Source organism: Cervus canadensis, chromosome 3 (genome assembly GCF_019320065.1).
Source record: "Cervus canadensis isolate Bull #8, Minnesota chromosome 3, ASM1932006v1, whole genome shotgun sequence".
Taxonomy (NCBI): Eukaryota; Metazoa; Chordata; class Mammalia; order Artiodactyla; family Cervidae; genus Cervus; species Cervus canadensis.
This window is the reverse complement of record NC_057388.1, coordinates 97,494,471-97,520,058: the sequence shown is the minus strand read 5'-3', so window position 1 is coordinate 97,520,058 and position 25,588 is coordinate 97,494,471. Positions and strand designations below refer to the sequence as shown.

The 25,588-nt window shown below is 51.5% G+C and overlaps 1 protein-coding gene across 2 annotated transcripts; it reads right to left on the bottom strand.

The window, feature by feature from the left end:
* Positions 1-867: 867 nt before the first annotated feature.
* CLEC2L (C-type lectin domain family 2 member L) lies at positions 868-23,174 on the bottom strand. 2 transcript variants are annotated; one of them, XM_043463854.1, is made up of 6 exons: positions 22,674-23,174; positions 12,169-12,243; positions 9,712-9,878; positions 8,667-8,767; positions 6,980-7,092; positions 868-3,134 (listed from the first exon to the last, which is right to left on the bottom strand). In XM_043463854.1, exons 1-5 carry the CDS (start codon positions 22,861-22,863, stop codon positions 6,981-6,983), a joined length of 645 nt encoding a protein of 214 aa, XP_043319789.1. In that variant the 5' UTR covers positions 22,864-23,174; the 3' UTR covers positions 868-3,134; position 6,980. The 2 variants fall into 2 exon arrangements, with proteins under 2 accessions (XP_043319789.1, XP_043319788.1); XM_043463853.1 differs by lacking the exon at positions 868-3,134 and adding an exon at positions 6,397-6,681.
* Positions 23,175-25,588: the final 2,414 nt, after the last annotated feature.

Sequence of the window (25,588 nt, the reverse complement as noted above, 5' to 3'; positions counted from 1 at the left end):
GGAGACCCGGGTTCGATCCCTGCATCGGGAAGATACCCTGGAGAAGGAAATGGCAACCCACTCCAGTATTCTTGCCTGGAGAACTCCATGGATGGTGGAGCCTGGTAGGCTACAGTCCACGGGGTCGCAAAGAGTCGGACACGACTGAGCGACTTCACTTTCACTTTCACTCACTGTAGCAAACAGCTAAAATAAAATCCATGGCATTGGCTTAGCAGCTGGACAGAGAAATGAAGAAGCTGATTTCAGGAGTTAGAATCATGGTGACCCACACTTCGCTTTAATAAAACATTGGATGCACGTGCAATTAAAAAGCCTGATCAGTCTGCTGAAAATATAGAACTAACAAGTCAGTCTGGTAAGTTAACAGGATAAAAGGTGTGACAAACCCGAACAGCCTTAATTGGAGTCCAGGAAGGAGAGAAAAGAGTCAGGCAGTAGAAATATTTAGAGACAGAGGTAATGAATCTTCCAAAATTTATGAAAACCTCAACTTTTAGAATCAAGAATCTCGTGCAGGGCTTCCCTGGTAGCTCAATGTAAAGAACCTGCCTGCTAATGCAGGGGACATGGGCTTGATCCCTGGAAAGATCCCACATTTCAAGGAACAACTAAGCCCCTGTGCTACAACTATTGAGCCTGTGCTCTAGAGCCTGGGAACCGCAACTGCTGAGCCCAGGCACTGCAACTATTGAAGCCTGAGCACCCTAGAGCCCATGTTCCACAACAGGAGAAGCCACCACAATGAGAAGCCTAGGCACCGCAACTAGAGAGTAGTCCATGCTGCAGCAAAAACCCAGCACAGCCAAAACTAAGTAAATAGATAATTTATTTAAAAAAAAGAATCTCATGCACACAACAAGCATACAGCTGAAAGATATTTCTCAGCCTCCCACAACCTTCCTGGTCAATGAACTGTGGATGGAACGTGTGCCACCTCCAGGCCCCTGTCTAGTCTAGGGTAAGATATGCTATGATCACAACAAACCCAAAATCTCAGAGGCTTTCTCACTTACACAGTCTGCTGCAGATTCAGACACCCTCCAGGGAACCCATTCTCCACATACTGACTTATCATTTCAGCATGCTTCAGTCTTAGGAAGCCTCCAAATAGAAAAATTATGACTGGCAGTGGAGGAGGGGGCAGTATAGAATATGGAGGGGTGTACACTGGTTCTTAAATGTTTCCACCAGGAAATGACATGTCACCTTGCCATGGCTAAAGCTCTGGTGTCACCTGACACCCACCTTCAAACAGGCCCAGAAATACAGTCCTTCTACATACCCAGAAGGAAAGGAAAGGGAAAATTGGTACCTGGTAGCCTCATCTACCACATCCCCAAAACACATTCTGTGTGAGCCTCTATGTTCCAAGGCCCTGGATGCAGCAACGCTTTTCCATATGGTTGACCTGCATTAGTCTGCGGTGTGAGCCACAAAGGAATCTTTACTCGGGTAAGCCTCTGAAATGCAGGTATTACAGAAGCTAGCATATTCCAATCCCCTACTCAACTTACATCATAGTAAAAAAAGATAATAACTTTTCATTAAGCACTTACTATGTGTGTGAAGTGCTTCGCACAATGCCTGGCCTTATTATAAGCTCTTAATTAGTGTTCATTGTTATTATTCTAATTTTGTCTTAGATGTGTATGTCTTTGTTCAAATGGATTCTGTGCTTTAAAAGATGCTAATCAACATTGCAAGGTGGTTGAGCATCTTATCTCTTTCTCTAAAACATCTGCAAGTTTTCATACTTTCTGTGGGTAGCTGGACTAGCAGTGCAGATTTCCGAGATAAGAGACGGCATGGTATAGAGGGAAGGAGCAGGTGAACTAGGAGTCAAGATCAGTTCAGCACACATTTATTGAGCTCCTTTAGTATGCACCAGGCTCTAGAGAAACAAAGGAGCATGAGAGTGGATCCCCACCCTCTAGGGGCTTACACTTCTGCATGGATGGTGAACAAGTGAACAAATAAAGCATGATATGTGCAATAAGAGGATCAACAAACAAGAGAGGAGCCACAAGACCTGAAGTCTAGCTCTGCCACTAGATGCACAACCTTGGACATGTTATTTAACCCTCTCTGGGCCTCATGGATAGTGAGAATAGGGTCAATCATTTTTTATCCCTGAAATTCTAACATCTACAGTTCTCATAATCCTGTGAGGTAGGCCAGGCAGGCACGATTTCTACTTTATTAGAAGTAAATAAAGCCTGGGGTCTGGGAGGCTGAGCACAGCAGTCTGAGCTGCACGCCTGCTCATCGGTAGAGACAGTCCCATACTAGACTCCAGCAGGTCTCCAGAGCCAAGAGGAAGCACGTCCCTTCCAGGCTGAGAGTGTATCTCTGATGGGTATGGCAGGAAGTTTGCTGGATGCCCCCCTGTGTGAACCTCGTACTTGCTCCCAGTTTGAAGTTCTTCACCCCCTCCTGGTGTAAGTACACAGCTGACAGTGGACATTTCTGAAAACCAAGTGGTCTTTCACACACAGAACAGAGCGACATTAGCATAAATATCCTGGAGATCACAGGAATCTTCGGCAGCCAACCCCAGTCACTGCTGGAAGCCCTCCCTGGGCCTGGTCTCTTGGTCCTCTGTGAACGATGCAAAGAACATCTTAGAGGTGGAGGGACTTCTCCCTCTCGCTCACGTGCTCCAGGCCACCCCCCTCAGGCCGCCCAGTATGTACGTGCTTAGGGAATGTGAGTGAGCTCACTTAACTGAGGCAAAACAAATTAAAGATCTCATCCTGGCCGGACCTCTAAAGTCATGCCACGCCCACCAAAGCCTAAAAGACAAGTCTCTGACAGACAGCCGGCCACTGCTGTCTGTCCCAATGGCAACGGGGGAAGAGATGACACTCGCCAGCAATCTTATTGTCACCACTAACAATTTTTTTGAGCATATGTTATGTGTGCTACACATAACAGCCATAATCCCTGCTACTCAGAGGCTTATAATCAGACAAGAGCGGTCAGATGAGTGAAGAGATGCGTCACAGATGAGAAGTTCCACACTCTCGGCCATGTGAGAGGCTCAGTCTTCGGTGCCGCAGGTGCTGGGGGAGAGCGTGGTCACCGAGGGCTGCTGCTGACCCGGAAGCAGTCCCAGGGAGCGCGAGCTGGACCTTGAAGCGAGAGAAGGGCAGTAGTCAGTATTTGCGTCACTCACGCTCTATGGGAAATTCCGCCTGAAAACCATATGAAGGCGATAAAAGTGCGCAGGAAAAAAAATCGCCGATGGGCATCCGACGTCCTCTCCCAAGATGGCTCCTTTGGCTCCTTCTCTCCCCCACCCCCTAGGCTTGTGACGTAGATACAGCAAGCCCCTTAACCTCCCTGAACCTGCTTCTTCATCTGTTAAGGCTGTAGGAGAATTTACGAAGCAAACACCAGTGAACCTGCCAGCACAGCAACGAACCTTACCCCCCAATGTGTCCTGCTAATAAAATCCCTCCTCGTGCCATCTTCACAGCCAATGTCTGAGGGTGGCCTGGGGGGCGAGCTCCAGCCTTCCCGCCCCCTCCAGGGGCTACTCAGAGGACAGCGCTGCTGTGTGGCTTCAAATCCACCCAGGCTCCCAGCTAAGCACACTCTCAACTCCAGGCGAGTCGCCTCAGAAGGGAAAATCTTCCAAAGGGGGTTGAGGAGTGGGGCTGGAGGGTGGTCCTTTGGGGCTGAAGGGTGCTCCTTTGGACCTTGCCCCCTACACTTCTCTCTAGCCTGAAGTGAAGCGAAGTGAAAGTCTCTCAGTCGTGTCCGACTCTTTGCGACCCCATGGACTACTATACAGTCCATGGAATTCTCCAGGGCAGAATATTGGAATGGGTAGCCTTTCCCTTCTCCAGGGGATTTTCCCAACCCAGGGATCGAATCCAGGTCTCCCGTATTACAGGCAGATTCTTTACCAGCTGAGCCACAAGGGAAGCCCTAGCCTAGGTCTCTCCCTAACCGCCCCCACCCCACCCCGCCCCGCCCCGCCCCCAAACCCTCGCCCAGGGAGACAGCTCTGAGCTCCAGGCTTAGAAACCCACAGAGGGTCTGGACTCCATGCTGCCGCCTGTGGCCTCAGGAGGAACTGCACGCCCACCCAGCCTGGCGCTCTGCCCACGTGGGAGGCGTGGGTGCCGGGCTGGGTTTGTCGGTTTTTTTATTTGCTTTTGGCCGCGCAGGGCAGTGTGCAAGATCTTCCTCTACCTGGAATTGGATGGATCGCGCCCCCTACAGTAGAAGGCGGAATATTAACTGCTGAACCTCCAGGGAAGTCCCTGGCTGGTTTATAACCTTTGAAAGGATTTTCAACGTTTCTCAAGTTTGGCATGCTGGTGTTTTGTTTTGGTGTTGTGTTTCCTTCCTGGGTAGGAAAAGATAAGAAAACTCTGAAAACATCCATGACCTTGGGTCAGAGCTCCTTTTGTTGTTATTCAGTCACACAGTCCTATTTGACTCTTTAGGACCCCATGGATTGCAGCTCCTCCAGCTTCCATGTCCACTATTTCCCTGAGTTTGCTGAAACTTATGTCCATTGAGTCAGTGATGCCATCAAACCATCTCATCCTCTGTTGCCCTCTTCTCCTCTTGTCCTCAATCTTTCCTGCAAGAGGGTCTTTCCCAGTGAATCAGCTCTTCAAATCAGGTGGCCAAGGTTTTGGAGCTTCAGCATCAGTCCTTCCAATGAAAATTCAGGGTTGATTTTCTTTAGGATTGACTGGTTTTGTTGATCTCTTTTAGCTTTAGAGTTCCTTTAGCTTTGCTGAACTGATTTAGAATTGTTGAGCCGCCCCAGGACAAACCCAAGGTTTGGAGAGCTCACCTGCCAGTGTGCCCTGAGGCAGCAGGCTGTGGAGCTGAATGAAAGATAAGAAAGAATCCCGAGGGCCTGGGTTCCTATTCCCTGCCCTCCCACAGTGCTTCCTCCGCACCCCCTCATGGCTCCCTTCTTCCCACTTAAACCCACAGAACAGGATGAGAGCACAGCCCTGCTCCTCATGCCTTGGGCCCTGCCCAGGTACAGTTGGGTCACCTGTGGCAGCATAAGCCACCTCAGGTCCTTTTTAAGAGACTTAAATGAGGTAAGATTAGCATCACTGACTCAATGGACCTGAGTTTGAGCAAACTCTGGGAGATAGTGGAGGAAAGAGGAGCCTAGTGTGCTGCAGTCTGTGGGGTCGCAGAGTCAGACACAACTTAGCGAGTGAACAGCAACAACAAAGGCTTTGATGGGAAGACCATCTTTGATGGGAAGACACTGGTGAGAACCCCAGGCCTGTGTATGACTGAGAACAGGTGTGAGTGTGAGACACCCCCCTACTCACCCTTCAGCCCCCGCCCAACCCAAGCAGCAGCAGCAGCAGCAGCTGACCACTTCCTCAGTCCTCAGCCCCTCAAAACACTTCCCCACAGGGGCTGGGAAGGCGGTGGGCTTCAGCCAACCCCCCCCCACAGGCCACCGCCACCACACAGCATTCCTTTAACCTCTTCATTGCACAGTCAGATTCCACACTGGCTTCCCCATGAAGATAAAATATGAAACCACAAAATACCCATATTTTACTAAATACCTGGAAAGTTTTCAAAAGAGTCCACAAAACCGAAGCTGACAGTTGTGTCTGAAAACTGACAGTAAAAGGAGTGACCGGAGCAGAGCAGGATGTGTTTCCCTCTGAGTTGTTTTCTCAGAAAATGGGGCAGGACCCAGATTCACAGACGCCCCTCCTAGGCAGCTCCCGCCTATATCTTACCTGGCCATGGGCTGGGGAGGCCCAGGCCCCCCACCACTTGCTCTGGGCTCTAGCTTCATGGCTGGAGAAGGTGGCACTTGCAGCCGCTGCAGGCCCAGGGGAACCACCAGCCTCTGCCCCATCCCCCCTTCCTTCCCTGCAGACCAAGGAGGGACAGAAAGGAGCCCTCAGACCTGCACAAACTCTTAACCAACTCAACATGCACATCATCTCCTCTCATCCTCCCACCTTCTTCACTCCGTCCTCTCCTAAGGCAGAATAAGCATCCCTCGGCCATGTTCCAGAATGTTCTGGTGCTTCCCAAGCTGGTCCCTCTGCTCCCTGTGTGCTCACTTGGGAGATAAAGCTGATGATCCCCCTGCCTGGTGTGGTGTCTGGCACATGATAGGTGTGAATAAATGTTTGTCATGTTGAGTTGAATGGTAATGATGACGCCAGATGGAGCACACCCCTCAGACATCTAAGAATAACGCAGTGGCCTGGCAACATTAAACGGTGCCCTGAGGCCACAGACCGTGTTTTTGGCCTTGGTTCCTTCACGTGTTGCCTGCCACACCAGTGCCTCTTGGTGGTCCCTCCCTAGACGGGCACCCAGAGCCATGTCCCCCTCCCCCAAGCCATGATCATGGAACAAACGGCAGCCGACTTCTCTGGACGCCAGTCATCTCTTTATTCCACCGGTGACCAACAGAGCAGCACCACGGACCCAGCAGGGGCCTGCCTGAGACCCCGGGCAAGGCCAGAGGGGTGGATGCAGGGGCCAGGTGAGGGGCTGCCCTTCCTGCCTCCCCAGGAGCCAGGAGAGAAATGCCTGGGGAGGGGTTCCGTGTGTGCAGACAGTACGGCAGTCTGTCAGCCCCCAGCCTTCCTCAGAGCACCAGGGCCTCCAGAGGAAGGAATGCTCCAGGGTGGGGCCAGGGAGAGACCTGCTGGGCTGATGAAGGGTAGACTGTGAACTTGAGCGGGCGCTGTGTGCACGCGTGTGCATGAGCAAGTGCGTTGATGTGTGTGTGTGTTTGGGGACGCGTGCCTACATACTACTGAGCTCGTGGGAGTTGACTGCTGAGCCACAGGGCCTGCCTGGGGCCAAGGGGACCAGGGACCAGGATTCGGGGGCTGGGGGAGAGCACCCAGGGGCAGAGAGCATCCTCCTCGCTGCTTCGCCTTGGAGCGGAGCCCCAGGCCAGCAGGTTTCAGAGCCTGGTTGCAGGGTGGCCTCTGGCATGACCCACCTCACGTGTAGGCCATCTTGCTGCACACCCAGGGCCGGGTCATCAGGCAGTCTGTCGACACCAGCCTGGTGGGCTCCACGAAGACGCACTCCCCCGGGCCCGCAATGGGGAACCTGTGGCCAGGAGAGAGGAGACCAGGCACTCACCGCTGGCAGATGCCACCCGTTGCTGGGCAGCCCCGGAGGCCCTGTGACTCATCCTTCCCTCTGGAGCTGCCCTGCTCTGGGACAGTCCACCCCACAGACCTTGCTAGTGTGGCTCCCACTATCTCCCAACTCTGTACCACAGCTCCAATCGCCCTGGTGATGCCCACAGATGTATCCTGGACGCACCCTACGCTCCCCATCCGGCTTCCCCATCCTGCCTCCCTATCCTGCCGGGCTCGGCTCACTCGTCCCAGGAGACTGGGGCCCTGTCTAGGACAAGCCTCCCCTGACCCCACCTCCCCACGGCGCCCAGCCTGCACCTCTTACAGCTATTAATAGCACAGGGGGTTCTCCCTGCCTAAAATCATCCCTTTTGAAGCTCAACATTTCTTCTTAAACTCATCTGGTCACCCTGACCTGAGCCCCCCACCACCAAGGCCAGGACGAGGTTCTCAGAGGGCATCAGAAGGACCCCAAGAGGGAGTGGGGAGGCCAGAACCACCTCAGAGTGGTCAGAGAAGCGCGGCCCCAAGGCCCGCTGGTTGCTGGGTGGTCAACATCCTGGGGCCTCCAGCCTCCAGGGCTTCCAGGGTTCTAGGAGCAAGAAGCTTTGAGAAGGGGAGAGGCGGGGGCAGCAGCAAGGCAAGACTTTCTCAGCTGCTTTGAGAACAGATTGGGGGATGAGGTCAGGACAAGGAAAGAGGAGAAAAAAGGAAGCGTCGGTGAGGACAGAGAGGCACTGAATGAAGAGATCAGGAGACAGGGAGATGGGGGAATAGGGAAGTCTTCATGGCCCGAGGGTCACATCAGGTCAGCAGCTGCGCCCCCACCCAACTCCTCAGGCCTAGTCCTCCAGCCTTAGGGTCTAGATCAGAGTCTGAGGTTCTTATGCCCTGTGTGCGCTGACCTGTGTCTCCCTAAGCCTAAAGTGCCCCCCCCCCTGCTGCCACCATCACCCCACACACCCACCACACAGATCACATGCTCACTGCCACACCACATGGGCCACACAAATAATACCACCCTGGCACACGCCACCAACACCCTCAAGGTGTTTTCTCTAAGAGGACCCTCCCGGAACCCGTAGTTCAGACCCCCTTTCTCCATGGTAAAACTGCTCAGGCAGCACATGACTGCCCAGCATAGAGGTCCCATTTCCTCCCCTCTCACTGTCAGGCGGGGCCATGTGGCTAAGTTCTGCCCATGCAAAGGGCTGTCCTGGGACATCCTCCCCTTTCTCTGAGCCACACTGAGCAGTGCAGAGCGACGACGGAGTCACAAGATGGAAAGAGCCTGGGCCCCTTCCAGCAGCAGGAAGCTCCGATGCCGACGTGGAACAGGGCCACCAAACCAGGCTGGACTCTACTGGGGAGAGAGTAGTAAAGCCATTCCCATGCCCGGGTCTCTGTCCCTCACCCCTGACCCTACAGGTGAGTGGCTCTAGCTAACACAAAACCAAGTTGTCCCTCTGGAGGTTCATCTGGGAAGCTAGGTCTTCCCCGGTCTAAGCTCAGTGGTCAGAAGATGAAGCCTCGGCTCACGTGTCCGGGTCAAACGGGTCCCCATTGACCCAGTGGAATTCGTCCCCCACTCTGCGCAGGCCGATCCAGGGCTCCCTCCGTGTGAACTTGAACATGAATTCCTGCGCCAAGGAAAGAGGGAAACCTCAGAGTCAGGTACGGCCTCCTGACTGCTCACACATCCCCAGATGAATCTTAACTTGGAAGACTGGCTCTCAAGATATGTGGACACCATAAGGGTGACACCTCACCGCACCCCAGGAGTGAGGAGCTGGGTTTACAGATGCACTGCAATGGCCTTCAAGGGACCTGGACTCTGGGGATGCGCCAATGGGGCAGAAACCCTGGAACAGGGTTTGTCGCCTAGCTTGGGGACCCAGCATGCCAACATTCCTGATTTTCAGGAAGCCTGGGATTGTTTGATGGATTATCTGGGACTGGCTGTCCTGGGCCTTTCTCTGCAGAAAGGGGCTATCAGATCGTGTATCAGAGACAAACAGAAGTGATTTTAGATTTTGAATTGCACGAACCTGCAAAATTCAAAAATGGCGAAGAGACCTATTCATTGTGTTACATTCATATTTCTAGTGATATAACTATTTGGGGTGTTAGGTGGGACCTCAGACCCTGATTTGGACTAGTTGAAGATGCCAATTTGATACACTGGAATGGGTTGCCATGCCCTCTTCCAGGGGATCTTTCCAACCCAGTGATCGAGCCCAGGGTCTCCCGCACGGCAGGCGGGTTCTTTACTTTCTGAGCCACCAGGGAAACCCTCACATTTCACAAGTGCCTGTATAATTTGTAATGCTTACACTTGACTGTGTTGAGCTCAGCAAGCCAACCTTGGATGGACACAGCTGGCCTTGACAAGAGCAGTAAGAACAAGAGCCCCTCGTGGAGCTGCTCAGACCCCACTTGTGGAGCCCACGTGCACACCCCACCTGTCTGGAAACAGGTCACAGGGGACACCAGGTCCTTGGGCGTGGCTCTCCCGCATGGCCCCGCCCCTTTCACCAGCCCGCCCAGACCCCGCCCCGACACGCCCCTGCCCCGGGGCACTCACCAGCTCTTTCTGACTCTGGATCACAGCAAGTGCCGCCTCGTGGCTGTGGCAGTACTGCCGGCCCGTGTTCCAGTCTCTCGGTTCCTCCGAGAAGAAGTAGCATTTCCTTCCATATAGCAGCCAGTCCTCCGGGCAGGGCGCTTCGCACTTGATGCAGCCCTTGGAGGCTGCAGGGAAAAGGAGGGACTCAGTATCTGCCAGCATGGAGGGTCTCTGCCCGGCCCCCAAGAATCCCACTTGGGATCCCCTGACTTTGGTGACCATCAGTCACTCATCTCAGGGGAGGGCCTGTCACAGCGCCTGGCAGGTCGGAGGCTGGGGACTACATGAACTAGGAAGAGCAATTTGGCAGGGACACCCCCATGAGGGGGAGTGACAGCAGGTTAACCCCCAGATTATGTTCTCCTCTCTCTCTGGGCTCCCAGAGATGGTGTGAAACCCAAGAAATTCAGATTTGAACCTGGTGACCACGCATCCTCTCTCTTCAGCCAGGTTGGGAACCATCCCCCCCACCCCCACCCGCTCTCATTGGCCACACTCTCATCGGCTACGCTGCTGAAGTGCTAGAAAGTTCCTTTTCAATGTTGAGTCCCAACCTGCCTTCCCGCTGTGACCTAGCTTCGCGGACCCAGGATCTGCCTCTGGAGTGACCTGGACAGATCTGGTCTGCCTTCTCCTTGAGGACTGACCCACACTCCCCTCTTCCAGAACTGAACAGACACCATCTCTTCCACAATCCCTTGGAGGGGATGCTCTCCAGACCGTCTCCATCCTGCCTGCCTCACTGTGATGTGCCCACGTGACCCCTAAAACCCTGCCACCAGCACAGGCTGGGACATATCAGCTGTGGTCCGCCACCCAGCAGCGATCGCCATAGCCCTTCTGGCTGCCGTGGGTTTTCCAGTCTGCAGACGCTCCAATGAGAAGAATCTGTGGGTATGTGCATAGGTGCACTTTTCTGGGAAGGAAGCCCGGAGCTTCCATGAGATTCTCTAAGGGCCTCCTTGCCAAAAGGAATTCAGCCATACTCTTCAACTATTTTCCTATGATCTCCTTCCAAGCCAGGTCCCCCTGCCCAGAACATGTGTAAATCACATTTAAATCTAAATGCAGGATCTTGTGTTTATTTCTTCCACAATCGCTTCATTCACGTTGGCTTATTTGAGTCTTTAACGATGAATTTTAATCTCGATTTCTTTTTCACCTGGCCTGTGGAACATCCCTCTTTGGGTTGTATTGCCTACAAATTCCATAAGCATAGTTTTTCATTTGTTCTCATACAAGAAGGTTTATTAAAATGTAGACCAGGACAGAGTCAAGAACAGGCCCATGGTACACAAGCGCCCAAGGGAGCTACTGCCACGCCAACACCAATTAATTAATTAATGGGCACTTGGGCATTCCTGTTCAGTGAGCTGCAGGCCCACTTAGAAGTCCAGGCCATGCTTTTCCATGAGGATCTCCAAAGACTGTTGTGCTTTCCTCCAATCACAATATGCTCTGTTTACACCTTGCCCTGCCCTCCCAACATAGCAGTAGAACAGTTTAATTTGTAGCAATTAGTCTAGGTGAATCCAAACTGGTGGTGAATCCAAGGTGGTCACCACCTTCTTTTCTAAGCACCCACAGTGCCCTGCTTAGCCTGCATGCCCTGCAAGTGCAGGTTGGCTAGAACTGATATTATCCGTGGATTTTCCTCCCATTTTGAGGTGTTAGGATTAAAGCTTCTCAAAGATTAAAGACAGAGGTCCTGAAATCATTTTGGCTTGAACCCATTACAAGCAGCAAAGCCCCAGGTCATATAGCCTCACTGGCTTGCTTGTAGCAGTTTCCTCTCTTTGATTCCTCCTTCGACCCTTTCGGTCCTGCCTGCCACTGTGTTTCCCTGGACGCTCCTCCTCAGAATGCCCTGTTCTGTGTTCCTCCTGGTCTCCAGGAAACTATTCATTCTTCGGGGTTTACCACATGTGTTCCCTGCTCTGGGAGGCCCCCAGGCAATACCCTATCTCTGGACAAGGGAGTGGATGTCATACTACACTTTAAAAAATATATATCTCCAGCACTTAGCCCAGGGCCTAACACACAGCCGGGATCAATAAATGTTTATTGAGTGAGTGAATGAGATCTTTAAGGCCCTTAACCCCAAACTGTCTCTTTCATGAGGCACTGCCCGCCTAACGCACACCAAGTTTGTTCAGCGTTCTTGAAGCATTTTTGTAATGGTACCTAAGTAACATCTCCACTTTCGTTGCATGGCTTAGTTAAGGGGATAGATATATTGATTTGTGAACATATAATTTTAAGCTAAAATGTCATCTAGAACCAATACCCTATTTCCTATTTACTTTGACCCCCACAAAGTTGATAATGTGTCTGGAACCTTTCTTGACCTAATTAGACATGCTTTTGAAAGGTGTGTAGGAAATGAATTGCAAATGCTCTGACATCCATGCTCACCCAAGATGCTCATCACCACCAGGATGGCGAACAGAAGCACTGCGATGGCCCCCAGCAGGAGACGCGTGGTGGTGTCTGAGGAGAGAGAAAGGGATTGATTATGGCCCATCCCCACCGCCCATCCCCACTGCCAACCCCAAGTCCTGATACTGAGAAACTGAGGCTGAGCCCAGCACTCTGTGTTTGAACAAGCCCTCCAGGGCAGTGGTCCCCAACCTTTTTGGCACCAGAGACCAGTTTCATGCAAGACAGTTTTTCCATGAACTAGGGAAGAGGGGAAGGGATGGTCTGGGGATGATTCAAGTGAATTACATTTATTGTGCCCTTTATTTCTAATTTAATGCCAATGCTGATCTGACAGGAGGTACCAGTTCACAGGCTGGAGGTTGGAAACCTCTGGTCCAGGCCATCCTGATGCTGAAGTCTGAAATGCCATTCTCAAGCACAGGTTTGTCTGATTCTGTGATACTTCTGCTTAAAAACCCTCCCTCAGGGCTACACACTTGAACTCTTTCTGTGGCTGTTAGCACTTTCCAGTCTCTCATATCCTGCTGCTTCTCTTCCTCATCCTTAGTTTCAGCCAGACAGACTCCTTGAAATACCCCAGTTCATCCTCTCAGCCCTGTGGCTGGATCTTTGCTCCCAAAGTGCTCCTCTTCGACTGCTGTCTCTTGAAATTCTGCCCCACACCCTCCATCCTCTTCAGGAAGGCTTTCCTGATCCTCTGGCTTCTCCCTTTAAAATTTTATTTATTTGTTGTTTCTCACCCCAAATTTTAATTTGATTTTTTAAATGTTCATAGCAGGTTTATTCACAATGGTGCGAAAATGGAAACAAGCTAAATGTCTGTCAGAGGGAGAATGGATAAAATGTTGGGCATTCATTCAGTGGAATCCTGCACAGCAATTTTTTAACTTTCTATTTATATTGGAGTGTAATTGATTAACAGTGATATGTTAGTTTCAGGTGTATACAGCAAAGTGATTCAATATATATATATATGTTCTTTTTCAAATTCTTTTCCCATTTAGGTTGTTACACAATATTGAACAGAGTTCCCTGTGCAATAGAGTAGGTCTTGTTGGTTATTTTAAGTATAGCAGTGTGTACACGTCAATCCCAAACTCCCTTACCATCCCTCTCCTCAATCCTTCCCACTGGTAACTATAAGTTCCTTCTCTAAATCTATGAGTCTGTTTCTGTTTTGTAAATAAATTCCTTTGTATCCTTTTGGTTTTTTTAGATTCCACATATAAATGATATCATATAATATTTGTACTTCTCTGTCTGACTTTACTTCACTCAGTATGACAATCTCTAGATCCATCCATGTTGCTGAAAATGGCATTTAATTTGATATTTAATGAAAGAACCCTTATAGACTTTAGACACAGGGTCTTTGAAAGTTTTATTAATTGTGATAAAATACACATAACATAAAAGTTGCCTTTTAACTATGCTCAAGGGTGCAATGCATGGTGTTAATTACATTCACAAAGTTGTGCACTCATCCCCATGATCTACTTGTAAAACTTTTTCATCATCCCAAACAGAAACTCTACTGATCAAGCATTAACGCCTCATTCCCAAGCCCCTCCAGCCCCTGCTAATCTCTCATTCACTTTCTGACTCTATATATCCACCTGTCCTAAGTACCTCATGTAAATGGAATCATATCTGTCTTTTGGGGTCTGACTTCTTTCGCTTAACATATTGTTTTCAACGTTCATCCATACTGTAGCATGTATCAAAATTCCCTTCCCTTTTGTGGCTGAATAATATTCCATTGTATGATTACATACATTTTGTTTATCCATCCATCCATTGACAGACAGTTGGACTGCTTCCATCTTTTAGTTATTATGAATCATCCTGCTGTGAACATTGGCCAACAAAGATCTATTTGAGTCCCAGTTTTCAACTCTTTGGGGTATATACCTAGGAGTAGAATTGCTGGATCATGTGGTAATTCCACATTTAACTCTTTGAGGACACACCAAACTGTTTTCCACAGCTGCAACACCATTTTGCATCCTACCAGTGATGCCGACACCACATGTTCTAATTTCTCCATCTCCTCACCGACACTTGTTAGCTTCCACTTTTGTTTGTTATAGCCATCCTAATGGATGTGAAAAGTGAAAGTGAAAGTCACTCAGTCGTGTCAGACTCTGTGCGACCCTATGGACTGTAGTCTGCCAGCCTCCTCTGTCCATAGAATTCTCCAGGCCAGAATACTGGAGTGGGTGGCTGGTCCCTTCTCCAGGGGATCGTCCCAACTCAGTGATCAAACGCAGGTCTCCCACATTGCAGGCAGATTCTTTACCATCTGAGCCACCAGTAGATGAGAACTCCCTTTTTGTTTTTGAGTCCTTTAAAAAATTTTTATGATATATATGTGCATAGATGAAAGAACCACCTCCAGCCCACCACTGGGTTGTCCACCCATATGAGCGAAGTACCAAAGTCAAGAGGAAGTATCTATTAATAGAAACCTCTACAGCAATTCAGCATTCCGGTGACATCCAAGTGCCTGATACTGTTTCTAGTAATTCATCTGTATGGTACTTCACAACAGATTGGGAAAAGAAACCTGGTTCTTTATCAAGGATCTGCAAAGCAACAGATCCAAAGTCAAGAAATCTACCAGGTTTCACTAAACAACCAAAGAATCGCCCCTTCCATAGAGGCAACTACTTCCAATTCCTTCAGCGAACTCTTTCGGTATTTACCTCCAAATCTCTAAAAGCTTTGTGTCAAGAAGTCAATACTGCTCAACTTTTCTATTTAAGACATTACTTATTGACGTTCCACAGTAATGAGGAAGATTTAATTCTCAGCATTATTGTCCCACCCTGACCACTCACATACTACTTACCCTCTCAACATCATAGTTTGGGTTGGACTGATAATTTGGTGAGGGTTTTTTTTTTTTTTTTTTTTTTTTGCCATGCCACACAGCTTGTGGGATCTTAGCTCTCCTGACCAGGGATGAAACCTGTGCCCCCTGCAGTGGAAGCAAGGAATCTTAACCACTGTACCACCAGGGACGTCTCAGTGTTCTTTTCTTTTGACAATGTAAATGCTGCTCCCAGCAATCTCTGCAGTGTATTATGATCGTTATTTCTACACAAATTCTTGTTTCCCTGTAATTAATCATTTTCCTTTGCCTACACTTCTGTGTGTTCATTCTTATTTCAATTCCGAAGCTCCTTTAAGCTGATGAGGCAAAATCAGGAATTCTACTCCACTTCTGTCTTAGTCTGCACAGGCTAACAAAATCCCTAGACTGGATTGCTGAAACAACAGACACTTCTCTCTCCCAGTTCTGGAGGCTGGCGAGTCCGGGATCAAGGTTACCAGCAGATCCATTCTTGGTCAGGGCTCCCATGATGGAGTTAATGCCCTTACAAAAAGAGGGCAAGACACCAGAGCAGAGAGCGGAAGCCCTCATATCCACTTTGCCTTTTTGCTCTATTTCCTGAAGATTTTTTTAAACTTTATCTTCCCACTCTCTACTGAATCTTTTATTCTTATGATTATTTTTAACTTCCAAGGTTTTCGGGGGTTTGTTACTGCTGTTCCCTGAATACGCCCTCCTAAAGCATACTGTTCTTATTTTAATGATGCAAAATTTTCTCTTCTCTCTCTGAATAATACTGACAGTTTTTTAGTTGATATTTTTTGGGAGAAGCAGGAGGGTTGGGAGAGAGGTGGGCAGAAAGTTTAGTCTGTATAATCGCTGTTTTTTCCAAACTGCTTTTCCCCCCCTGTTCGTGTGTTTTAATCTCTAGCTTCCATGTCAGGGACTTTCCTCATACATCTAAAGACCCTTGGTTATTTGTTCACGATTAAGGCAGGAGAAATAAGACTTTATTGGTGCCTTTGAGACCGTGAGAGGAGCTTATTAACTGTGGAGGTCATGGCAGAGTGACCTGGCTGGGTTGGTCCTCAAGGCTCTCTCTTTAACACTTGATTTTATTATTTTTTTTAATATTTATTTATTTGACTGTGCCTGGTCCTAGTTGCGGCCTGTGGGATCTTAGTTCCCCGACCAGGAATTGAACCTGGGCCCCCTGCCTCTGGAGCACCGGGTCTTAGCCACTGGACCACCAGGGAAGTCCAGCTCTCTGTTTGTGGACCTCCTTGAGTTTCTCCTTTCGGGTCAGCATCGCGGGGGGCTGCCCCTCTGTTTTCACTCCTGCAGAATGTAGTCTTGGCTGGGAGAAGAGGCGAGGAGGCCATCCTCAGCCCTCAATCCGTAGATGCTGCCTGTTTGCTGTCAAATGTGCTGTGTCTGGAGGCCCTCTCTCCCCAGGGCAGAGGGCTGGGGAGAGGCTCACAGAGTGGGAAGAGAATTGGGGATCTGAAGTCTTCCTAACAAGGGTTCACCCAGCCCTCCTGACATCCGCTCCCTCTTCACTCCCTGCTGCGCCGACCAGTGTGGGGTCCTGCATGCTCCTCTGCTTGCTGCACTTTCTAAGGCCGGTGGAGTCAGTGTCAGTTATTGATCATTGATCATCATCACTGATCATCATCATTGATCATCATCATTGATCTCTAGCTCCCAACTGTGTTGCTATTGTTTTCTCTCCTGTTCTTGTTATTCTTGTGGTCTTTTTAAAAAATTCCTTTATTGGATTTTTAAAGGAAAGAAAAATGCATGTCTTCAGTCTGCCATCTTTACTTGCAAGTTCCTTTATTGGGACTTCCCTGGTGGTCCAGTGGTTAAGACTCTGCGCTTCCACTGCAGGGGGCATGGGTTCGATCCCAGGTCAGGGACCTAAGATCCTACATGCTGCAGTGACCCCCCTCCCAAATAAAAGGAAAAAAAAAAAAAAAAACCCTTTTTACTATTGTATTAGTGAGTTTCAGAAGGGAAAGAAAAATGCATGTGTTTAGTCCGCCATCTTTACTTGCAAGTCCAACAGACATTCGGGAGTCCCTCCTATGGGCATGGTTTGTACTGACCACCAAGCAGGATCCAGAGGCAGGTGGCTCCGGGCTCAGTAAGAGCAGAGGGCTGAACCCCCTCTGTGTCGGCTCTGCCGTCCCCAGGGGCTGCGTGTTGTAAGGCTGATCCCTTTGAGCTGCATGGTGGCTGCCCGTGGCAAGCACGCTGTGTGAATCCTTCTTTTTCCTTCCGTAAACACCTCTCAGTCCGCATCATAAACCACTTCACCCGGGTTCACATCCCAGCTCTGCCACTTTCTCTTGGTAAAGTTACTCAGCTTCTATTTAATTTTCCTCATCTTTAAGACGAAGTCAGCATAGTATCTGCCTCTTAGAATTTTATGAGAATTCCACAAATAGTGCTCATAGCAGTGCCTGGCGCGGTAAGCTCTCCCTCAGTGTCAACAGTCACCATCATGATGGTTCTCGGCTCACAGGCTCCCTGTGGGCAGTCACTCAGCCCCCCAGTCGTGTCCGAATCTTCACAACCCCGTGGACTGTGGCACGCCAGGCTTCCCTGTCCCTCACCGTCTCCCAGCGCTTGCCCAAGTTCATGTCCATTGAGTGGGTCCTTCTGGGTAAGGGTTGTGCTTTCCTCACCTTTGGGTTCCCTCTAACAGGACGCAGTCATCGCCTGGCATGTTACAGAGCACCCACTGGGGCTGGGTACACACAGGGAATCTAGTTGCCCTGAATGATAGTGCCCTTGACCATGTGGATATACACCTGCTCTCAGGGAAAGGGGAGTCTGTGCCCGCATCTCCAGCATCACCAGAATGGAGGACTCTCCCCGTCCTTCATGGGATAACTGCCCTGGACACTGTGCTGTGGACAGACAGAGGACACGCTACAGGATCTGACTCTTCGTTTACTCCCGAGGGTGGCCTTGGAGCTGGACCACCCCAAACAATGTGGTATTAGTTTCCTAGGTCAACATAACAAAGCGTCACAAACTAGGTGGCTTAAAACACCAGAAATGTGTCATCTCATAGCTCTGAGGCCCAGAAGTCCACAGTCAAGGTGTCAGCAAGCCATGCTCCCTCTGAGACCTGTAGGAAAAGTCTTCCTGGCTTTGTCCTCATTTTTCCTGGCTTACTGGTGATCTCTGGTCCTCGTGGGCTTGCAGTTGCATCACTCCAGTCTCTGCCTTCATTGTCACATCCTTCTCCCTGTGTGTCTGTCTTCATGTGACCGTCTCTTAGAAGGACACCAGTCACATTGGGTTAGAAGCCCACTCTACTCCAGTATGCCCTCATCTGAACTAATTACACCTGCAGGGACCATATTTCCAAACAAGGTCATAATCTGAGGAACTGCGGAGTTAAGATTTCAACACATCTCTTAAGGGGATACAATTCAAGCCAGAACAAATGTCTAACTCAGCAATCCTTCCTTGTATGCACTGGCCTTTATTAAATGGAGTTTGAGGGCGCAGTTTATTTATGTTATAAATGCGTATGATTTAGCCTAATGTTAGAAAGAACAACTGAAAAAAATTTGGCTCCCAAGCCCAGACAAATCCCCCGACAACACTCATATCACAGTGCAAAAGAGACTCATAGCTGACATCCCTAAGTTGACAGTCAAAAACTCTCCAGTGTAGAGTTTGGATAATTTTTAAATTTTTAAGAGGCTTTGCTAAATGCGTGTGTGTGGTTTTGAGCAGGAAGTTGTGGGTTTATGCCTAATCAAGAAACTTTCAACATTAAAAATTCAGAATTGGTGAGCCTTGAAAAATCTATAGCCTGAGATTTGCAGAATCATCTGTGGTCCCCCCCTCCTGTACCCCTAGGCTGCTTTTTCCTCACCCCCGCACCCCCAGTGCCAGAAATATTCCCATCTCCAATCACCTCCAGTCTTTCCAGCACCCAGATGGCAGCTCTGGATCACTTTTGCAACCTGTCCTCCAAGGCTGTAGGGTGGAAGGAAAGGTTAAGAGCCACAGGGAGAGGACTCGATTGGAAGAATTTCTGTTTGGCTTCCTATTTATAAAGCTAACTGTTCATCAAAGGAAAGTCTCAAAGACCTGGGCTCTAATCCCAGCTTTAGATTTAAGATGTTTTCCACGTCACTTAACCTGTGAAGAGGGAAAAATATCTGCTGGAGGCGGCAGGGTCGTCTGAGGAGCACATGGAGGAGAGCTGCGTGCGTCACAAGCACAACTTGATTCTCTCCAATTAGCCTCACCGAGCCCTGTGTCCTTGGTAAGGTCAGGACGGGGTAAGAGCTCTCACGTCAGAGGGCCTCGTGGCAAACCCAGCGGGGTTTCACGTGTGACAGAGCAGCGTGTGTCCTTGGGCAAGACACTGAGCCTCTCTGAGCCTCAGTTTCCTCATGTTTAAAATACACACAGCACTTACCCAGCCCGTGGAAGGGCAGACGTGAGGGTTAAATGTGACAGTTATATGAAAGCCCCGGCATGGGGCTGGCATGTAGTAGGGGCTTGATAAATATTCAGCACCTGGTAATAAAGGAGCAGAGGCCCCCCGAGGGTTCAGCTTGGTCAAATCAAGAAGTCTCAAGACAAGGACTTCCCTGGCTGTCCAGTAGTTAGGACTCTGCACTTCCAACGCAGGGGGTGAGGGTTCAATACCTGGTCAGGGTATTAAGATCCCACATACCCCACAGCTCAGCCAAAAGAAGAAGTCTTAAAACAGATGCTTGGCTAAGCAAGGGCTGCAAAAATAAATCTCTTGGTCCGCAGACACGGCAGACCGCTCATTCCATCACAAGGGTTTTGTCATGGGCTCATTAGGTGGGCCCCAGTTTGATCCTCGGGTCAGGAAAATCCCCTGGAGAAGGGCATAGCAATCCACTTCAGTATTCTTGGACCTTCCTGCTGGCTCAGACGGTATAGAATCTGCCTGCAATGTGGGAGACTGGGGTTCAATCCCCGGGTCGGGAAGATCCCTTGGAGGAGGGCATGGCAATCCACGCCAGTATTCTTGCCTGGAGAATCCCATGGACAGAGGAGCCTGGCGGGCTACAGTCCATGGGGTCGCAAAGAGTCGGACACGACTGAGTGACTTAGCATGCACACAGTTCGGGGTGGGGTGTGGACTCACAGTAGGCAGACCAGCAGTCAAAGGATTTCAGTTGAGCAGACAGTCACACACTTTGCCTGGGTTCCCCCGCCGGGCTCTAGGGACTGGGGAAAGGGGTCACCTCCACACACCCTACACCCCAGCACCTCTGTCTGAGAGGCAGAAATCTCTCCTCCACCAGCTTAGCAGGTGGGGAAACTGAGGCTCGGACAAGTTTACAAACCTGCCAGCACACTGGCAGTGAAAGGATCTGGCTCAGGCTTAGCCAACCCCAGAGTCCGTGCCCTCTGCCTCTCAACAGGCTCCCTCGGCCCCTGCCACGATCTCTTCAAGCACAGGGATGTTCCCTGTGCCAAGAGGTGCTCCAGGACAGTGGGTCCTCCAGGACTGTGTGTGGGAGGTGAGGAAGAGTGAGTGGGGGGGCGGGGGGGCGGGGGAGGCCAGAACCGGGCAGGACCTTGGAGAGCACCACCCTGGTTTGAGAGCTTCCCCTCTCCCTGCTGGAGATGTGGTGCCCAGGGAACACCCAGGAGATGCTCAGGGGACCAGCAGAGGGGAGGCCCCTGGCAAGGACACAGACTCCACGTGCTAAAACAATGGGAAAGGCCCATAGGCCCCAGAGGCTGAGCCCCCAAGGTCCACAAGCATCAGAGTGGGCCTGCTTCTGACGGACCATGCGAACGAGGCCAAGGGACCAGAGGTGCCCCGAGACCCAGAGTCAGGCCAGGTAGGGAGCCATGCCCGGACAGGTGAGATGAGGCTGCGCCACAGGTAGACACGGACCACAGGATGGCCCGGAAGACCCAGGGTCCTGAGAGACCCCCTGGACCATTTCCTGCCAGGCATGCAGCCTCTTCTTCAGCATAACTTGCAGGTGGTCAGCCCAGTCACCTCTGGGAGTAGGAAGCAGACGGGGCCAAGGTCAGGATGCGGAGTAAGACAGGAGGTGCCAAGCCGGGGGCGTTGAAAGAGGCCACACCACCTCTGAAATGGCCCTAACCCCTGGGGGTTAGAGCTAGGTTGGGGCAGATCCTGGAGAAATGCTTACAAATGAATGAGTGGAGAATACAGGCAAGAGGCATGAGCAAATTCAAGAAATAACTTGGGCAGGAGGGAGGCTGGGTGTCACATGCAAATCTAACAATGTGCCCGGAGACGCACGTCACAGAGAGGGGTCTGTCCACCTTCATCCTGCTCAGCTCTTCTCAGCCCGAAGCCCTTCTGCAAAAGTTCTTCTTCTCCAAGTTCCAACATCTTTGCCTCCTTTGTCCCAAATCACCACCCAGGTGTCCAGCTTTATCCCCCAGTCTGCACAGCCCCTCCTCAGGCCATCCGTGTCCCCTGGTCCACCCACCTTTGGGTCAAATGCAGACACGGCTGACCCCACCTCTCCCTCCTCAGCCAGGCCCCTGCCCTGGCTGGCACTGATTATGTTCCTCCGCTGACCACAGCCCTACCTTCCTCACTGACCTGGCTTTGGTCTGATCCCTCTGGGCCACCACCGCTTTTCCAAGGGCAAACTCTCTTGGAAAATGAAACCCACTTCATTTTCATTCTACGCTTTAAATCTCTCAGTAGTTGCTTCAGACAAAGTCCAAACTCTGGCAAGGCCTGGGTGGCCGTTCACAGTCTGTGTCCTCCGGAATCCTCTCTTCTCACCCCTCCCCGATCCTGGTATTCTGAAGGTCAGTTCCCCACAAGGGACAGGCTAGCTCTCACTATTTGACCCTTGAACATGCCGCTCCTTCTCTTTCCATATGTCTATGAGGTCACCTACTCCAGGAAGTCTTCCTATCCTGATACTCCTTCCCTAATGGCTGGGTGATCCGGCTTAGGGCTTCCCTTTAGCTGATGCTGTCGAGGTCCTCAGCCTTGGGACTCCGGGTGTCAAGAGTACCAAGAAACTTCCAGAGGACCAGCCCTCTGGCCATACCTCCCACACCACACAACACCAGTGGCCACACAAGCAGACTGGGAGAACTCACGAACTTAAACTCTTTTCCACTTTGGTTACCGCCCCCCTTGGCCACTCAGGGGTCACCTCCTGAGCCCCTCTGACTGAAAGAGGTAGGTGAGGCCCCTGCAGGTTCTCCAGCCCATCACCTCCAGGGGTTCCCACCCCCCACCTCCCAGCCAACCCCCTCTCACAGGGCATTAACACCATGTCTGGGGTCTACAGCTTTTGCGCTTTGCCCAGGACGTTTTCACTGCTGGAGAGTCAAGCCACTCTCTCTATATATGCCTCCCAGGTGAGTGCAGGACAGTAACCGCCCCCTTCACTCATGAGGAAATTGAAGCTCAGAGCGTGAAACCTACTCCCAAGGTCAGAGTGTGAGTTAGCTGCAGAGATAGGTGGTCCCCAGTTACCTCCTCCCCCCTGCCCCTTAGTGTGGCATCCAATGCCCTGACCTCCATCCTCAGGGGTCCAGAGTCGCCCTCCCCGCCCTCCCCACGGGAGATCGGCCAAGGTTACTCTGTCCCGCCTCTCGCGTCCCACTCACCGCTTACCCTCCAAGGCCGCTTTCCAGCTGGTGCTGCCCTCATAGCCCGACCCAGATCGCCGCAGCAGCCCCTCTGGACCGCGGCCCTCCGCCTCGGCGGGCGAGCGCGGCCTGGGGGCGGCAGGGGCTGGCGCAGGGCGAACGGCGGGAGGCGGCGGCGGCCGGGTGCGTGCGGGGGGCTCCCGGGCCGGCTCCATGCCCCGCGCTCCGCCGCGCCGCGCCCGCGCTCCTGTGCCGGGGTGCGGGGCCCAGCCCCACGCGCACTCGGCGCTCCGCGAGCCCTGCGGGCCCCCCAGGCCGGCCTCAGTGGGCTAGGGCCGCGGCTGGTGCAGGCCGGGGCTGAGCCCGGCTCCCCGCGCCGGACCCGCTGCACCCGGTGGCCGCCGCCGCCGCCGCCTGGGTCCCCGCGCGCCTGCCCGGCGGAGCCGCAACCTCAGCGCAGAGCCGAGGCGCGGGGGAGGAGCGCGGGGAGGCGCGGGGGCCCGGGCAGGGCGGGGGCCCGGAGCGAGGGAGGAGGCGCCGGGAGCGCGGACGGCCCCACCGCCCGGGGCCGCCGGCCTCCCGCCCCTTCGGCAGGAGTCCAGATGCTGCGGAGCAGGGATCGCGGCACCGGGAGCCCGGAGTCCTGGCTTCCAGTCCACCTGCCAGTTTCTATTAAAACGGGAATCAAGTTCCCGCGGACGACACAGTGAGGCTCAAGGAAGATGAGGGGCTTTCCTCCGGGCCACCCTGGAGCCAGAGCAGAGGGGTGAGGGCTGGGACGTGGCCCAGACTCTTGGCAGATGAGAGAAACGGAATCGGTGAGCACGAGAGAGCCAAGGGCCGAGGGGGCGCATGGAACAGTATTTCCAATTCACTTAAAGTTGACTGATCCTCTAATACGTGCCAGGAGTTTTTTACAAACCTTAATTGTCAACATCCTCAGTTTAGGTTGAGAACGGGGAGTTAGAGAGGTCAAGGGCATTGCTGAAGGCTGCACCGTGCAGGAGCGCGTTAGGCCACTGTTCTACTTTGGGGCCAGGGCTTCCTGGATGGTCTTCACTCAGCCCGCTCCTTCCGTGGTTGACCCCAGGTCACCTCAGGCTCCACGAGGAGGCTGGCATGTCCTTCTCCAGGCCCCACCCCACGTCTGTTTCCTATCTCAGTCTATGATCCCTCATTCTCAACCCTCCTGCTCTCTCCCCCACCAAATCCAGTAAGGTACCAACAACTATGAATTCTCCATTTCAGCGGCTCCATCTGTCCACCCTTCTCTCTTCCTTGAAATACAAGTCCATTTCATGTCTTGTCGGATTGCAACCCCAGCCTCCTAACGGTCTCCCTCAACATTGAGCAGCCATCATCACTACCTAATTCCAGAACATGCTCACCATCCTAGAAAGAAACCTGGTACCCATCAAGCAGTCACTCCTCATCCCCCTCTCCCCCAGCCCCTGGTAACCGCTGGCTGCTTTCTGTCTCTGTGAGTTTGCGTGTTCTGGATATTTCATATCAGTGGAACCATACACTGCATAGCCTTTGGTGCCTGGCTTCTTTTTACTTAGCATGGTTTTGAGCAGCATCCATGTCAGTCCTTCATTCCTTTTCATCTTGGTCTGTTTTGAGAGTTGCTGTCCTTTCAAGGTTGTATCTGAATCCCCAAAGCTTACAAGGGACATCCCGGCTGACACCTGCCCTCTGAGCTGAGCAGACTCTGCTTCCTGGCTTTCATGAGATGTGGAGTCTTTGCTAGCACTGGCGCTCTGGGGCCAGAGCTGCCTCTCCAGGCCACCCGGCCATGTGGCCCCTCCAGAGGCTCTCATGGAGTCGTGGTGGCCCTGCTGCCCTGAAGGAGCCCCCAGACTTCTCTGCCCTTCCTGGGCAGGGGCCCACCCTCCTTACTCCACCACTTCTCCAAGGTCTCTCTCCAGGACACCCCATCATCTCATCAGTGGCCTTAGGTTCTTAGTATAAATCAGCTTCATTTTCAAGCTGCTTTGCTCTCTGCCCCACCAAAATTCTTAAGGCAAGGACATACAAAGCCTGGTGAATTGCTTACAATCAGGCTCACTGGGTAAAGAATCTGCCTGCAGTGCAGGAGACACAGGAGACGAGGGTTTGATTCCTGGGTCGGGAAGATCCCCTAGAGGAGGCATGGCAACTCACTCCAGTATCCTTGCCTGGAGAATCCCATGGACAGAGGAGTCTGGCGGGCTACAGTCCATAGGGTTACAACAAGTCAGACATGACTGGAGTGACTGAACAGGCACAAGAAATATGTAGACAGTCAAACAAAAATTTCACTAGACTAGGGTCTTCCCTGGTGGCTCAGTGGTTAAGAATCTGCCTTCCAATGCAGGGGACATGGGTTTGATCCCTCGTCCAGGAACTGAGATCCCACATGTCACAGGGAAATTAAGCCTGTATGTGCAACTAGAGAAACCTGTGGGCCACACAAAAAGATCCCGGATGCTGCAACTAAGACCTGACGCAGCCAAATAAATAAATTTCATTAGAACAGGTTATTTTTCTGCTAGCTGTTAGAGTGTGATGTATGTTGCACCCACATCCTCACGTGCACTGAGTTGTTCTGGAAAGATGGTGTCTGCTAGACCAGGAGGGCACAGAATTGCGAACCCAAATGCCCAGGGGCAGACATCTGAAGGACAGAGGGAGTAAATCCTACCAGTGGGGGACTGTGGAGGACCCCCTCACTCAGGTCAGCAGGTCATGGCCAAGTGGGAACACCGCTCCACGGTTATCAGCGCTTCCCAGAGTTTTGGTATTTTCCACAGGGGTTGGAAATATGAGTTGTTATATGAAACTTCATAATTTCTAGTTCTGGCAAACAATTCATATTTTAATAGAAAACTAGTATAAGTCAAAAAATAACAACACACACACACACATCTACAGGATTGATTCAGCCTCTGAGGTACCAGT